At 41.0% G+C, this 16,811-nt stretch overlaps 1 protein-coding gene across 3 annotated transcripts in view; it reads right to left on the bottom strand.

The window, feature by feature from the left end:
* The window catches only part of MYPN (myopalladin), a 114,113-nt gene that overhangs the window by 25,219 nt on the left and 72,083 nt on the right, over positions 1 to 16,811 (bottom strand). For all 3 annotated transcript variants that reach the window (XM_024986845.2, XM_024986846.2, XM_002698857.7), the window contains 2 exons: positions 6,809 to 7,402; positions 5,888 to 6,026 (listed from right to left, as the gene is read on the bottom strand). In XM_024986845.2, coding sequence (XP_024842613.1) covers positions 5,888 to 6,026; positions 6,809 to 7,402 — 733 coding nt within the window. The remainder of the gene's footprint in view (positions 1 to 5,887; positions 6,027 to 6,808; positions 7,403 to 16,811) is intronic.

Raw genomic sequence — 16,811 nt, 5'->3', positions numbered from 1 at the left:
GTGCTACAAATTGGGAGGTAATGAAAACAGATCACTCAGTGAGTTATCTAAATATACTATTTGTTACTTTGTACTGAGGATACAGTTGTAACCAGATCTTAACTGTAAGTTTCTCCTGAGGTAACAGACGTTTCAAAGCAGGTGTTCAAGGACAGGTTAGATAATTGAGATTCTTCATCAGAAATACAAAACAGTCAGGAAGGAGAAGATCCAGTGAGATGACTTTGGAGAGAGCTAATAATGTTTGTCTCATACCTCCAGTCCCAGAGTACCTGTGTTTCACCTCCAGGCTATTGAGGGAGATTAAATAGACCCATCTGTAGCACTTACTGTTCCTCCAGTGGGTGGTATCTGACTCCTGCCTAAGGAATCTAGGGTGAGAAACAAGGTGGGTTATTGTTGATGGGCAAGTGATGGCTGCTTTCAGTGGCCCGCACTCCTGCATGGTGTCAGGTCAGAGGACTGTGATGATTCCTGTCATGCACATGCGGACCGCTATGAGAGAAAGCCAGCATGGGCTCAGCTTTTGTCCCCCTGTGGCTGGGAAAGGAAGAAGTCAGGAACAGCAGTTAGTGAAATGGGGGATGGAGGGAGCAAAAAAGAGAGAAATTGGCCATACTTCCTTCCTAGTTTTAGATGTCCCCATTTGTAGGGGGTCCCTGGCTGTGGGGTGTTTGTGTGTGGGGTCTTATTCTTGAATAAGGATTAGGGTGTTAGTTACTACAGGAATTGGACATTGCATGTTTCTGGATCAAGATTGTATTTTGCAACAAAGAAAACATAGAACCTTATGTGAACTAAAAGTGGTCAAAATAGTTTTGCCATTACCTCATATTTGAGGTGGCCAGGAGCAGGAGAAGGATTAGCCCCACTGAATAAATTTAAAAGGAGAAAGGGAGAAAAAATAAAATTGCATTTAAGATACAATTGTTTAAGGTGCCAGTTATATGATGTATGAGTCACAGATGCACAACCAAATAAGAATACTGTAGGTCAAGGCATTTCTATGAAAGATTTCATAAAATATGTGGGGAGTTGATTCTTAGGGAAAAGAAAACTATGCAACTGTGTGGCAGGAGTATGTGGCCTGTTTCTACAGCAGCATATCTTTACAACTGGGATGTTTACAAAGATGCATACCATGTCCAAAGCAGGAATTGGTGTAGGGTGTTTTTTTTTTTTTTTTTTGAGGAGAGGAGGGGTGCTTTGCTCCTGAGAGGTGGTTATCCCAGGAATAACTACTCCTCTTATACATAAATCAAGGTTGTCATTCCAAATTGTGACCGATGAGATTCAGGTTTTCTAAGGACATTTGCAAATAAGCAATATGTTTAAGTTAAATTTGAATGTGCTTTCTGCACTGTTCTGCACAAAGGTTGTGCTACTGACGCACTGTGGGTGGCTGTGCACTTTGAATTTCCAGGACTGGATTTGTGCTGTGGTCTCCATTTTCCCTTGCCCTTTCCCCTCTGTGAGAAGAAGCAGGAGTTTCTGTGAAGGCTGCTCGTAGGTGATGTCTGTGCTCAAAGGAGAGAATATTTTTCTGTGTAAATCTGGTCTGTGTGGCCAGCAAGTCAATGACATATGGCCCATCCTTTCCAGGCTTATGTTAAAGACCTTAAGTGGAAATGAATTGCACAGAATTTCAGTTGCTCTATGAAAGAAAATGAAAAGCCAAAATATTACTTCAGAAGAATATGCCACTTGAAAATATAGGTTCTTTCTTTTTTTTTTTTTCTTTAAAGATAATCCTCTTTAGGCTGATAGTTTGACAACTTGAGGCATTTGGTTTCTGGGACACATCTGCAGAAATTTCCTTCAAATTGTCAGAGTGGTGGAGAGTACTTTCCTTCTGCTGAGAACCACAGTGTCATGACATACTCTAATCAGATATGTCATTGCCAAGGTTCCGGATTTCCAAAACATGGGGCATGATCTGACACTCAGTGCCCTGAGCTGGGTTCTGAGTCTGGGCTTCGGGGCAAATAAAAGGGCTCCCAACCAACTCTGGGTACAGTGTGTGCTAAAGGAAGTTGTATGCGTTAGAGAAGGCATTCTCCTTTGTTCCTGGGACAGCCCACAGTATGGGCAGCAGATCAAAGATTCCTAGATAAACTTTAACATACACAGAGGATGTCTTCTTTTACCATGTATCTAATACTACATGCCACCTTCAGTAGAAATAACCAGGCTTCATAGCCCCCCGCCCTATCCTTACTGCCAGATTCTTAGAATACTATAATAGGCACTGGTGGTACAGCATTCTATAAAACAGACTCTCCTGTGGAGGAGGCAGACCTCCTTTTAAAGTATTTAAAAATACTTTAAATCCAAATTTTGTCTTTAAGAATAAATAATCATTAAATGATTCACAGATTTACCTTTAAAGCTTCAGTTAATGCCAGAGCTTTGCTTAATTTTGCTATTTTTTAAAGTTTTCATCTCTTTAGTCAGTTGATTTGGAGAAGGCAATGGCACCCCACTCCAGTACCCTTGCCTGGAAAATCCCATGGATGGAGGAGCCTGGTAGGCTGCAGTCCATGGTGTTGCTAAGAGTCAGACATGACTGAGTGACTTCACTTTCACTTTTCACTTTCATGCATTGGAGAAGGAAATGGCAACCCACTCCAGTGTTCTTGCCTGGAGAATCCCAGGGATGGGGGAGCCTAGTGGGCTGCTGTCTATGGGGTCACACAGAGTCGGATACGACTGAAGCGACTTAGAGCAGCAGCAGCAGTCAGTTGATTAAAATAGATTATTATCATGGTGATAGTATCTATAATTAGGTATAATCAGAATCCCTGTAGTCAAGTGAGATATTTTCTATAGAGATGCAACAAATCCAAAATTTTCTCCTTGGTCAAAAGTTTCATTATCCTATCTGAAACTAATATAAATCCCAGAGTTGTGACTTAATTCAACAGATATTCCCTGGGCACCTACTCTGGGCCAGACACAGCAGGGGTGCAGCAATGAGCAAGACCCTCCTCCCCTGACTCCAGCTCTCAGGGAGCTTGTGACTAGTACATCCTGGGTGAACCCACAGCAGATGACATGGGACACTTCATTGTTCCATCACTCAGGGTCCTACCATGCCCACGGTGAAAAATGTAAGGCCAGTGACACATGGTACTTTTATTAGAAAAGAAATAGATGGCAAGATTATTTATTTGCACTCAAGGGAGAATTTTCATGAAGAATTCATGGTAAGAGATGAAAGAGGTAAGATTTAAATAGAAGAAATGACTAAGGCGCTTAGAGAAGAAGGAGATTAGAGGGAAAAAAGGCAGAGCAAGAATTAGGTACTTATATTTTTTCCTCCTTGTCATACAGGAGAGTATCTGGGAGCCACACTTTTAAAAGTTTTCATTTGAAAAATGGGAGGGAGGATCAGAATAAAGAGATGGGGAGGTTTCCAGAGAAATGAGGTCAAGGATAAAAGTTGAAATAAGACATTAAATGTCTAAAGCTAATGTGGGAGTAAAAAAATAGATCATCTATATTCTCATGTACCTAGAATGCAGGTATAGACAGCTGTCAATACTCATGTTTCTTTATGATTCTTTTCCACTTTTTCTAAACAAATTTTCTTCTTAACTTCATCAGTGGGCCACAGCACATTTAAACAGTTCTTCATGACTTTTCCCCTATTGTTTCCCAAGACAGCAGTGAACAAAACAGTATTGTAATATGGCCTCAAAACTTCCTCAGATCAACATCTACCAACCTAATGCAAGCATTCCATCTCAGATAGCTCCTTAGTTTCCTGAACTGCATTATGTAGCTTGGCTTTCATTTCATTTCATTGGCACAGAATGCTGTGTAAGATCAATTCTGTAATTAACATACTGTAGTAACTCTAAGAATAATAATCGTCAGAAGAACACTGACATGTGTCACAGTTTTCAGATGGGAAGGCTTGAGATACTTTTTGAGACTCCAGGTTCCTGCTGTTAGCCTTGAATTTAATTCATGATGGAGGCTTAATAGAGTTCTACTGGATTTATAGCACTCTACTCATGGAAATTCATGTTTACATGTACTCACAGTTCATATTAGAGAAAAACCCTACTTTCCCTTTAGTTGGGCAATGGATTAGCATGAATCTCCCTACAGAGTAACCATAAAGGTAAAACCAGACAGACCCTGTGCTGACTTAGTATCGTTTTTACAGGGTTCTAATCGCTCCCTGTCTGAGTTGTAAAAGACAGTCTGAACACAGCTCTGATTTCAGTGATACTTAGAAGGATTAACAACCACAACTGTGATGACAGTATTATAGGAAAACAAATCTGTGCTAGACAGAGCAACGTTTATGGGGTTTGGAGGTAATTGTTGTAAACTGCAGAAGACTGCAGAGGTTCAGGGAAAATGTGTGAATGTCTTGGAAACCAGGCCTCTGGTTCCTGTTCTACCACTGACCTGACAGGTTGACAACTGTGCCTCAGTTTCTCTATCTAGAAGATGGAAAAGAAGCATAGTTGCCTTGGTATTTGCCTCCCAGATATGTATGAATTTGATGAAATGATATATGAAAAGTGTACTTGATTATGGCAAGCTTCAATATTTCCAATTGCTTCAAGTCAATAATTTAAAGTCAATTTTAAAAAACATTTTAAAGCATTATTTTGAGCATTTTAAAAAAGGTATTACTTGATGTGAACCATTTTTAAAGTCTTTATTGAATTTGTTGCAATATTGCCTGTTTCATGTTTTGGTTTCTTGGCCCTGAGGCATGTGAATCTCCCCTACCAGGGATTGAACTCACACCCCCTGCATTGGAAGGCAAAGTCTTAACCATTGGACCACCAGGGAAGTTCCAATTTTGAGTACTGTAGACACTATATTCAAAAGAATCCACTCAGTAAGAATTTCCCAACATATAACACACTAGTAAAATACTGTATATCAGTGGCTCCACTGGAAGTAAGATTTAAAAACATGAAGGAAAGCAGCATATGGTCAGGGGAGTGTCAGATCTTGTTTCCAGGGTCACTTATATCACAGACTGCACAATATTTGACATACAGTTTTCACTAAAATTTTATGTTCTATTTGAAAATCAATTTTAATCAGTTCCTACCTGAGGAAATAAACCAAGAGTTAAATTATTAAAATATATATCTGCATTTAAAAAATAACCACCGTACAGAAAGCAAAGGTAAATGGCTCAGGACTTCCCTGGTGATCTAGTGGTTTAAACTCCATGCTTCCACTGTAGGGGGCATGGGTTTGATCCTCGATCAGGGAACTAAGATCCTGCATGCTATGTGGCACAGACGAAAAAGAAAAACTAGTTCAAATAAAATAGTGTTTCTTTCCTATAATGCTTGCATATGACTTTCCTTTTTCTCCTTCAGTGTAAACTAGAAAGCAGGGGGTTGTACAGGTTGAACCACAGGATATTGGCTAATGGCTGTTTCACACAAACTTTAACCTAATGTAAAGATTGAGAGGAACTGGTGAGCAATCCCCAGGCACATTAGGGTTGAAGGAATCAGATAAGAGACAGCTTGGAACTCCAGAGTTCCTTCAAGTCCAGATCACCTCAAGGCTCAGATATTGAAATGTCTCAAAGATGTGATGGTGTTTGCCAATACTGAGCAGAGGATTGCTGGAATGGAAAGCAGACTATCTAGTCCCTCTCAACCGACTCTATTCTAGGTAAACGCATGTAAACAAGTAAACTGAATTAGCTATTGGGCTAATCAAGAACTGTGGGTCCATGTGGACAAGTTTCCTGCACAAACCATGGTCAGTCTGGACTCTGCCTTCCAAAGCTGCAGTGTCAGTTTCACTGAGGTCAGGTGACCTAAGGACTGAATTAAGCAAACTTACATTCCTTACAATGAAATTCCAATAAATCATCTGAACCCAACAGTCTTACCTGCTGGTTTGATCTGACATCACTGAAATTCATCTTTTTTCCCAAGTCTAGAATCACCGCATTCTTGGTTTCACGGATGTAATCATCACTCACTGGGTGGGAAGACTTTGTATTTTTCTTCATTAGTCCCTGGGATGGCCTGTAAAATTAATTCACCCCTAAGTCACTCATGAAAAGCCCTGGTCAGGGTACAAAGGCCTAGGAATCAGAGTGATTGGAATGACAACCATACACCAGGAGTCATCAAGCACTTATGTAGGGCATCTTGTGTGCAAAAGTTGAGCGCTGAGCAAAGAATCTGCGTATAGAGGTGTTTTCAGTATTTAAATTATAAAAATATATTTAAAATGCCTGCATGCTAAGTCACTTCATTCATGTCTGATTCTTTGTGACCCCATAGACTGTAGCCCCCCAGGCTCTTCTGTCCATGGGATTCTCCAGGCAGGAATACTGGAGTGGGTTGCCATGCCCTCTTCCAGGGGATCTTCCCAACTTGGATCTCCTGCATTCACGTGGATTCTTTACCATCTGAGCCACCAGGGAAGCCCATATTTAAAATAATCACGTACTTTTGTCCTAAGGTGTTCAATATCCATTTTGTCTATGAGATAGGATTATAAAGGATAAATGATAGTGATAATATAGGATAAATAATAGTGATAAGTGACAGGCCTATCCTAGACTAAGCTATTCTTATGCAGACCCCTTCTTAAATGACATCTTTTACATCAAGAAACCTCAATGAGGGACTTCCCTGGTGGTCCACTTGTTAAGACATAACCTTCCAATTCAGGAGGTGGGGGTTCAATCCCTGGTCACAGAGCTAAGGTCCCACATGCCTTTTGGCCAAAAACCCAAAACATAAAACAGAAGCAGTGTTGTAACCAATTTAATAAAGACTCAAATTTCAGAGATACTTACATGGATGGTGCGCTTTTAGGCAGCCCCATGGCATTGGTGGGTGGGATGGCAGGGAGAGAAGGCAGAACGGAGCTGAGGAAAGCCACTGGGTTCTGAATCCGGCCAGTGGGAGAGACAGGAGCTGGGGACACACAGCGGGGCTGAAACTGGTTTCCGCTGGAGATGGAAAACGTGAGTGGCAGTTGTGCTGGCTCCGTTGGAGCTGGAGTGGGGAGCGGCTCATTTTGGATGGAGGCCCCTCCTAGAGATTTGGTTTGAGCTGAGGGGTGAGTAACTAAGAGGCTTTCTTTGCTCATTGTCCTCTGCATGGCTTGAGGAGTGCTGCTCAGGGTGAACACTGGAGAGCTGGAAGGGGACACGGAGGCCACAGTGGTACTTGTAGAGGGGAAGAAGTGCTTTGGCCGGGCCAAGCTGAATGTCTGTGATGGAGGGGCCTTCGCATGCTTGCTGGACACCGTCACTGCCGGAACAGTAGTGGAGTTCAAAACACTCATGTTGAAAGGAAATTCCTTAGGAGATGAAGGAGATGGGTTTTGCAAATGGTGTTGTTCCAGTAAAACTTGGTTGTGAAGCTGTTGTAGCTGACTGGAGTCGCTGCACACAAAACAAGAGTCGGGGGAGAGAAGAGAAACTGTCACCATCGCCTCACCCGTCATAAAGTGTCCAGACAGGCTCTTTATTGTTGGGTTGGTCAAAAAGTTCTTTCAGAAATCAGAATGAACTTTTTGGTCAACCCAGTATCTGCTAAAAACGCACATCCAGAGTGGCCAGCAATCAGCCAATCAGTTTCTTGTGAGCTCTCTCCTTCTTTCCAGATCTGTTTGATTGCCAGGAAGAAGGGAAAGGCCACCACAATGCACAACTCCATGAGGCATCATTTATTGACATTTTGTGCTTTGTGTTGTGACCCTGGTGTTGGGTAACACAGCAGCCCCATTTTAGAATGTTTATAAATTAGGAAGAAGAAATAGAAACAATGGCCCTCTTGTTGGGAATGCTTAAAGTTCCAAGATGAGTGGATAGTATCTGGGTTAGGGGTAGGTCATGAAATTAAAAGACACTCCTTGGAAGGAAAGTTATGACCAACCTAGACAGCATATTAAAAAGCAGAAAAAAAAAAAAAAAAGCAGAGACATTACTTTACCAACAAAGGTCCGTCTAGTCAAAGCTATGGTTTTTCTGGTAGTCACATATGGATGTGAGAGTTGGGCTACAAAGAAAGCTGAGCACCGAAGAACTGATGCTTCTGAACTGTGATGCTGGAGAAGACTCTTGAGAGTCTCTTGGACTGCAAGGAGATCCAACCAGTCCATCCTAAAGGAAATCAGTCCTGAATGTTCATTGGAGGGACTGATGCTGAAGCTGAAACTCCAATACTTTGGCCACCTGATGGGAAGAACTGACTCATTTGAAAAGACCCTGATGCTGGGAAAGATTGAAGGCGGGAGGAGAAGGGGATGACAGAGGATGAGATGGCTGGATGACATCATTGAGTCGATGGATGCATGAGTTTGAGTAAATTCTGGGAGTTGGTGATGGATAGGGAGGCCTAGTGTGCTGCAGTCCATGGGGTTGCAAAGACTCAGACATGACTCAGTGACTGAACTGAACTGAACTAGGGTTAGGGTTAGGTTTAGGGTTGGGCTCCTGGACAGAAGGTGTTGAGCTACACACTGATGTTAGTTACTAACACTAAAGAGGGCTGAGTTCCCCACAAAATGTGCTGGATTCATCACTCTGCCTCATTTTAGAGCAAACCTTAGCAAAGCAGCTGGATATGTCTTGGTGTTTCTCATCCTCTTCTAACAACAAAGCTTTATAGATAAGGTAACCATATGTTTTGATGCATTCTAGACCATCCTCCTTTATGCCTGTTTTCCTGCCATAATTACTGCTGGTGCTCTTTTGCTCTCAAAAATGTCATGGTTTCAATGCTAGATTATATGGTCACCATAATTATAAATGTTGCCTTAGACTTGGCTTGTGCCTAAAAAAAGGAAGATGATCAAGCTGGGAGCACTTTCTCTATTTAAAGAAATCTGACTCACAGAATCGTATGATTTGCCTTAAGTCCCACAGTCTAATACTTTCTCTTAAAATAGTTAATTATTTTTTAATAAATAAAATGGAAAATGTCTAAATACTATGCTGCTGCTGCTGCTGCTAAGTCACTTCAGTCGTGTCCGACTCTGTGCGACCCCATGGACTGCAGCCTACCAGGCTTCTCTGTCCCTGGGATTCTCCAGGCAAGAACACTGGAGTGGGTTGCCATTTCCTTCTCCAATGCAGGAAAGTGAAAAGTGAGAGTGAAGTCGCTCAGTTGTGTCTGACTTTTAGCGACCCCATGGACTGCAGCCAACCAGGCTCCTCCATCCATGGGATTTTCCATCCATCCAAGAGCACTGGAGTGGGGTGCCATCGCCTTCTCCACTAAATACTATATATGCATCAAATTGTCAGGGCTGTCAAGTTTTGCTGTAGGAGACTCTCCTCTTGAGAAAATAACCATAGGAGGAGCCACAAGTGAGCCCACAGTGCTTCAACCACCATGGTTTTATGTTCTCTGAAAGTATACCTGGAACATAGAAGATGATCTGCTGAACATGAGATCTATTAAAAATGAAAGGTTCTACATTTTCATACCATGGGGAAAGTCAACACCAACAATATCAAGTCAGGGGCTTCTCGGGAGGCTCAGTGATAAAGAATCCTGCTGATGCAGGACACATGGATTCGATCTCTGATCTGGGAGGATTCCATATGCTGTGGAGCAACTGCACTCGTGGGCGACAACTATTGAGCCTGTGCTCTGGACCCTGGAGCCACAACTGCTGTAGCCTGTGTGTCCTAGAGCCAGTGCTCTGCAACAACAACAAAAGCCCCACCCCCCACCGCTCCTGCAATGAGAAGCCTGCGCAGGGCAACTAGAGAAAAGCCTGCACAGTAGCGAAGACCCAGTACAATAAAAACTAAATACTAAGTGAAACTATACATTTTTTAAAAAAGATTGAGTCAGAAGGCTCTCCAAACCTTGATTTAAAAAAATCATTGGAGTTTAAGGCAGTTTTCCTTCCCTTCGTTGACATTTTTGATACACAATATATGGAAGAGTAACTTCACAAAGTAGAGACCAATCTCTGCTTTCATTAAAGTACTTTCTCCTGTCAAATGCTACATACTGTATGATCCTTTGTTAAACTATGAAAACTCTCATCTTGGATTAAACTAAGAATTTAGAAGTACTAGCCCCACTTGGCAGAGTAACTTTCTTCCCCCCTTTTAGAAATTAGTATTTAAGCTGAGAGAATAAAGTAAAAGTAATTAAACCTTTTCATTTTATTTAGCAATCAAGAGAAGTAGAAATATCTTTCTTAGATTTCCTTAGAAAAATGTACACAATTAACATCATTTCTGCTGGTGTTAACTTTCCCAATGGCATGAAAATATAAGGCCTTTACACTGTTAATGGATCTCATATTTGGCAGGTCCCATTCTGTGAATCCTATAGCATAAAGACAATGTTGTGTGATTTTTAGGACAGGTTTGTATTGTATTCTTGAGTAAATTTTAATCTGATGATGATGCAGAAATATTTTCTTGTGGTTTGGAAGTAGAAAAAGTAGTATATGAAAACTAAGTGATCTTAGAAAGCTGGGGATGAAAAAAAGGGGCCAGGAAGTCACTTGATATTGATTCTGATTTTCTTTTAGTTCCCATTGAATGAAAACCAAGAACTAGCTTTTAACTTTAAGTCAGACTTTAAATAGCATCTTGGCCCTTATAATTTAATGCAGTATATTGGAGGGTCACAAACCTTAAACATAATGATATATGAGATACAGCATCAAATTGTTTTGATTATCTAAGATTCTGGAAGAATTCATTTGAGAATAATGTGTCTTTTTGATTGATAGGCTTCCCTGATGGCTCAGATGATGAATCTGCTGCAATGCAGGAGACCTGGGTTTGATCCCTGGGTCAGGAAGGTCCCCTGGAGAAGGGAATTGCAACCCACTCCAGTATTTTCGCCTGGAGAATCCCATGGACAGTGGAGCCTGGCGGGCTACAGTCCATGGTGTCACAAAGAGTTGGACGTGACTTTTTTTCTCCAAATGTTACTAAGCTCTGTCTTGTTTCAGAAGGGATTTAAAACACCTGTTTCAATTTGCTTATTCATTACAACAGGGCAAGGTGTCAATTCTAGTAGTCAACAAACTTTTATTGAATCTTCTGTATGTTTACTTTGCTAGGTGCTATAGGATATACAAATATGCCTCAGATAGTATGAACTATTCAGGGCTTAAAAAAATCTTTCTATATATGCATGTAACACAAATAACGAGTGGTTATTTACATACGACATATTTGTTGTCATTCAATTCAGTTATAGAATTTACTATTTAATAATGATACACATTGCAGTGAAAGAAGAAAGGAAAAGTTAATTACAAAGCATACAAAACCCTAAACCTTTCTAATTCAAAATAACAGCCTATCATAAATTGCTGTACGCTCAGCTGTTCACATCTTGTTGCTGTGAGGATTTCTGAAATCAGGGTTATACCCAAGCTTTCTTTCTGTAGATTATCAACACTCTCGGGTTATCTGAAAATATCTTTTCTCTTGTCACAACTTAGTTAAAGCATAATGCTCAAGAATATGGCCTCAGCAGAAAGATTTAATCCTAATCCTGGCTCTGCCACTGATTATGTGTGTGGTTTGGTGTGGTTTCTAGGTTTTTTCGACCCCGATTTCTTCATAAGTAAAATAGGAGTAAGTAATTTCTCTTCACATTGTTGTGAGAATTGGTAGATGAATCACCTAAATCAATTGAGTGATCAACAAATTGTGGCTATTATATTTTTCAGTTTCTGAACTACAGATGCCAATTTTAAGACTTGTAAGAATGAACATGGGTTTCAAAAATGTTAAGGTTGCTTCTTATTGTGGTTCTGGAATATGAAAGAATTTCTTAGGGATTTTAAGTGGTTGAGATAAAATGTCAAGGCTTCATGATAAGCACTGTAGAACAAACTTGGGCTATTGTATCAAGTACCTTTGAAAGCAGTTTTGGCGACAACAGTTGGGGCGGTGTGCTCTGGAGCCAGCTCTCATTGGCTCTGGAGAGGAGATTGTGCACACCTCATCCCAATTCCCAGTTCAACGATCTTTCTTTAGTAACTTGAAATCATCCCTGGTGGGAGGAAATTGGCAAGTACTGCAAGTCAGGGCTTCCCTGCCTCTGTTGGTAATTAAAACATTTGCCAGTGCACCACTGATTAAGATAACTAATTCTGGGTAAATGTGTCCTTGCAATCAGATTTAGCTGTGGTTTTAGCAGTGGTAATCATGCTGGCTGTGCAGGGAGCATAAAAGGCAAAGAAACCTCACTAATTTAGGCACCACTGGCTAGAGAGTCAATTGGCCTGGGAAAGGATCCAGGCATAGTTTTTAAGTGTAGGTGAATTGTTCTTAAACTTCAGCGAGCTTCAGAATCCTCTGTTGGGCTTGTTAAAAAGATAGATTTCTGGGTCCCACGCCCAGGGCTTCTGGTTCAGTAGGTCTTAGTGGAATACTAGAGCTTGTATTAGTTCTATCAGGCCCCAAGGGGATGCCAGTGCTTTGAACAGCAGGCCTCTAGGTGATTCTTGCCTGCATCCAAGACTGAGAACCGCTGCTCTAGAGAAACACTTGTCCCCAAAGCATACGTTTTCCCAGTACATTCTCATTTTGTCTCTGACATTTTATCCACTTTAAATGTTTATTCTTGTTTTTCTGGCCATGGAGGAATGTGTGTATGGGGCTGGGTGGGGTGACAATGGGTTGTAAGTCAGGTTCACCAACTTTTACACTCGTAGTTTCCAACTGGCTGTACCTAAGAATAATCTGTGGAGAGATTATGATTCAGCTGGGGTGCAAGGCATAAATATTTTTCAGAAGCTCTACATTTTATTCTAGGGTGTAGCCAGGATGAAGAATCACTTCTTTAGATAGCTTAATATTCAAGTTGAAAATTTCAAAGTCTAAATTATCTAGGTTTTGATGATAGTGTTTAAAAATGACAGTTTCCCTTTGCAGTTTTAAGATCTATAAGAATTCTATTTTCTATATGAATGGCAAATTGAAGAACAAGCAGAAAATGGTATCCTCAAGATTACTGAGTCAATATGTTTTAATGTAAAAACCTAAAAGATTAACATCAATAAGGTTAAAACCAGTAAGAAAGTGTGTAAGCATGTGGATTCACAAAGGGAGTATGTGTGTGTATGAGAGAGAGAGAGGGAGGAAGGAAAAACGGAGGAAGCAGGGAGCATCCGCATGCATATTCTTGTCTCTAATACAAAATTTAAGGAAGGCAAGACATATTAAAGAATTATATAGTGCTGAGGACTGGATTTGTAGAAGGTGTCACTACATAACTTAGTAGAATTTGTATATTCATTGAAAATTTCATGTGGTAGCTACTGCTGGCTGACTACTTAATTCTCCCCTTTGTAAAGGGACTTGATTTTACCCATGGAGCCAACCTGTGCAGCTAAAGACTACACTTCCCAGCTTCCTTTGTTAGTATGCCATGTGACTACGTTCTGGCCAGTGAAATATAAGCAGGTGATTTGGAGTGAGTCCTTAGAAGACTCCTTTAAAAGACAGTAATATCACGACTTCTACCCATTTGTTCTTTCTGCTGCTTGAAACGCAGACGTGATGACTAGACCACTGTCTAGTCAAGTACCCTCTTGGACCATGAGAGTACTTGGAGAAGAAGCCAGTGCTAAAATGGCAGAGCAGAAGATAAAAGACTGGGTTCTTAATGACTATAGAGCCCTGATAACAGCCCCAGCAGCCCCTCTAATTCCTTTATTTCATAGAAAAATAAACCCTCATGTATTTAACTCACTGTTACTTTGGACTTTCTGCAACATGAAGGTAAATCTAATAGTAAGTGGAGGCTCTACAAAATGGCAAATGGATTGTCTGGGGTTACCTGTTCCCACAACTCGCTTCTCTGGGAATTGCCTTCACACACAGTTGTGATTTGATCCGTTTGGCTCTTCTTCCCTGTAAACCTAAATCCTCTGCACCTGACAAGGATGGGCTGATTGGTATTTGGAATGGAGCTACTGAGAACGATGTAGTTAGCAGTGAAAACAAAGTGAAAGTGAAAGTCCCTCAGTGGTGTCCGACTCTTTGCGACCCCATGGACTATAGAGTCCATGGAATTCTCCAGGCCAGAATACTGGAGTGGGTAGCCTTTCCGTTCTCCAGGGGATCTTCCCAACGCCCCAGGATCGAACCCAGGTCTCCTGCATTGCAGGCAGATTCTTTACTAGCTGAGCCACAGGGAAGCCCAGTTAACAGTGGAACTTGACACAAATTGTGATAGGACATGTCATTATGGGCCGGATATGAGTTGATGAGGCTTCCAAGACAGAAGAGTGGAGAGGATATGCAAAGAGGAAGCAAGGGGGTGCTCAGGACTGAGCATGAACAGCAGATAGAAGCCGGACTGACCATATATGTGATCCTAGCTCCTATTGAGAGAGTCAGTCCCTAGGCAGGTTGATAACAAGTCTGGGGTCCCTGAGGAAGAGAGAGAGGGATCTGGGGCTCTTGAGGAGGAGATAGATATCTGGAATTCTCAAGGAGGAAAAAAGGACAAATGTCTTTTTTTTTTCTCTACATTCCTTAGTTTTAGTCTCATAAAATATTTGTTTCTTTAAGCCCTGAATTGATGATTACACAACAAAGAACTCAGTTAAAACTCTGTACTAAGGATTATATAACAACAATGTATCCTGTTTGAGGACAGTTTCTCTTTGAAAACCTTCTGACTAATCCTGTTATTTTAGAATGTTTATTATGGGAGTGGGTCTGGTAAGATCTTTCTATTGTTAGTTCTAATCCTGTCATCTTCAAAAGTAAATTGTGGGAGTGGGCCTAGTAAGATCTTTACAACTTTGAGAAATTCTTTTGATTTACTATAATGACCAGTTGAAAAAGTATATAACTCCCTTGCTAACACCAGCGAAGGGGGCACTCTCCATCCCCCTTCTGATATCTATGTCAGAAGCTTTCTCTGTCCCTTTTCACTTTAATAAAACTCTGCTACACGAAAGCTCTTGAGTGATCAAGCCTGGTCCCTGGTCCCAAAGCTAAATCTTCTTCGGAGATCACAAATCCAACATTGTTCACCGTAAGCTATCACTGACTCCCTACTCTCCTCCTCTGTGCAGGGCCTGGCTGTGTTTTGTTTCCCATTCCTCCTTATATCCCTACAATAACCTCTTCCCTTCTTTTTACTTCAAGTAATTCCTCTTTCCTGTGACTGGCAGAACTTTGAGGGGACAGAAGTTTAATTTATATGCAGAGTACATCATGAGAAACACTGGGCTGGATGAAGCACAAGCTGGAATCAAGATTACAGGGAGAAATATCAATAACCTCAGATATGCAGATGACACCACCCTTTCACACAGAAAGTGAAGAACCACTAAAGAACCTCTTGATGAAAGCAAAAGAGGAGAGTACAAAAAGTTGGCTTAAAGCTCAACATTCAGAATACTAAGATCATGGCATCTAGTCCCATCACTTCATGGCAAATAGATGGGGAAACAGTGGAAACAGTGACAGACTTTATTTTGGGGGGCCCCAAAATCACTGAAGATGGTGACTGCAGCCATAAAATTAAAAGACACTTGCTCCTTGGAAGAAAAGCTATGACCAACCTAGACAATCTATTAAAAAGCAGAGATATTACTTTGCCAACAAATGTCCATCTAGTCAAAGCTATGGTTTCTCCAGTAGTCATGTATGGATGTGAGAGTTGAACTGTAAAGAAAGCTGAGCACCGAAGAATTGATGCTTTTGAACTGTGGTGTTGGAGAAGACTCTTGAGGGTCTCTTGGACTGCAAGGAGATCCAACCAGTCCATCCTAAAGGAAATCAATCCTGAATGTTCATTGGAGGGACTGATGCTGAAGCTGAAACTCCAATACTTTGGCTACCTGATGGGAAGAACGGACTCATTTGAAAAGACCCTGATGCTGGGAAAGATTGAAGGCAGGAGGAGAAGGGGACAATAGAGGATGAGATGGTTGGATGGCATCACCAACTCAATGGACTTGAGTTTGAGTAAATTCTAGGAGTTTGTGATGGACAGGGAGGCCTGGTGTGCTGCAGTCCATGGGGTCACAAAGAGTCAGACAAGACGGAGTGACTAAACTGAAGTATTTCTGGGTGTGACTTGTATGTTTTGTAACATTTAATTTTATGCCCAGAATTTGTGTGGTAGGGAGAAAAATATAAAACTAAGCAACATGAGCTGCTTCCAGTGAGTACCTTGTGGTCAGCACCAAGGAACACATGATGGGAGTCCTATTACTGTAGATTTCATTGTTGATATTTAAAGGTCTATGTACTTATCAATGTAACTTTTATGACTTTGATGTGTGGATCAAACAGAACATAATAGTACTGTCACGTTCAATGTTTGCTTTACTGTGGATGCACGTTAAATATTGCAACAGGACGCTGATGGAAGCTCTGAAGAGGGTTTGGGCCACAAGTGCATCAGATCCAGAGGTGCCTGAATTTTTATGACTTCTTTCATCCCATTACATTTATATGAAGCCTACTGTGATTGCCACAGCATATCTAGCCATACCAAGGAACTATCTGAAAAACAGTTGATATCTTTTCTATAATGAGTATGAAAACTTAAGCTGAAGTAGAAACAGGAAATAGAGAGATGAAATTATAGGCTGTAAAGATTATTAGACCTAAGAAAGGGCTTTGTAAGAAGCGTATAGAGGTGGGAGGAAGGTTCAGGTGGGCGGCACCTAGGATCTGTGTATATCTATGGCTGATTCATGTTGATGTATGGCAGAAACCAACACAAAAATTATAAAGCAATTATCCTTCAATTAAAAAAAATTAATTGAAAAAACAGACCAATAGACACAAAGATATTTATAACATCCCAGAAGTGGCAAATTTGGGTTTT

Source organism: Bos taurus, chromosome 28 (assembly GCF_002263795.3).
Source record: "Bos taurus isolate L1 Dominette 01449 registration number 42190680 breed Hereford chromosome 28, ARS-UCD2.0, whole genome shotgun sequence".
NCBI lineage: Eukaryota > Metazoa > Chordata > Mammalia > Artiodactyla > Bovidae > Bos > Bos taurus.
Note: the sequence above shows the minus strand (reverse complement) of the source record. Positions and strands in the feature narration are given on the sequence as shown.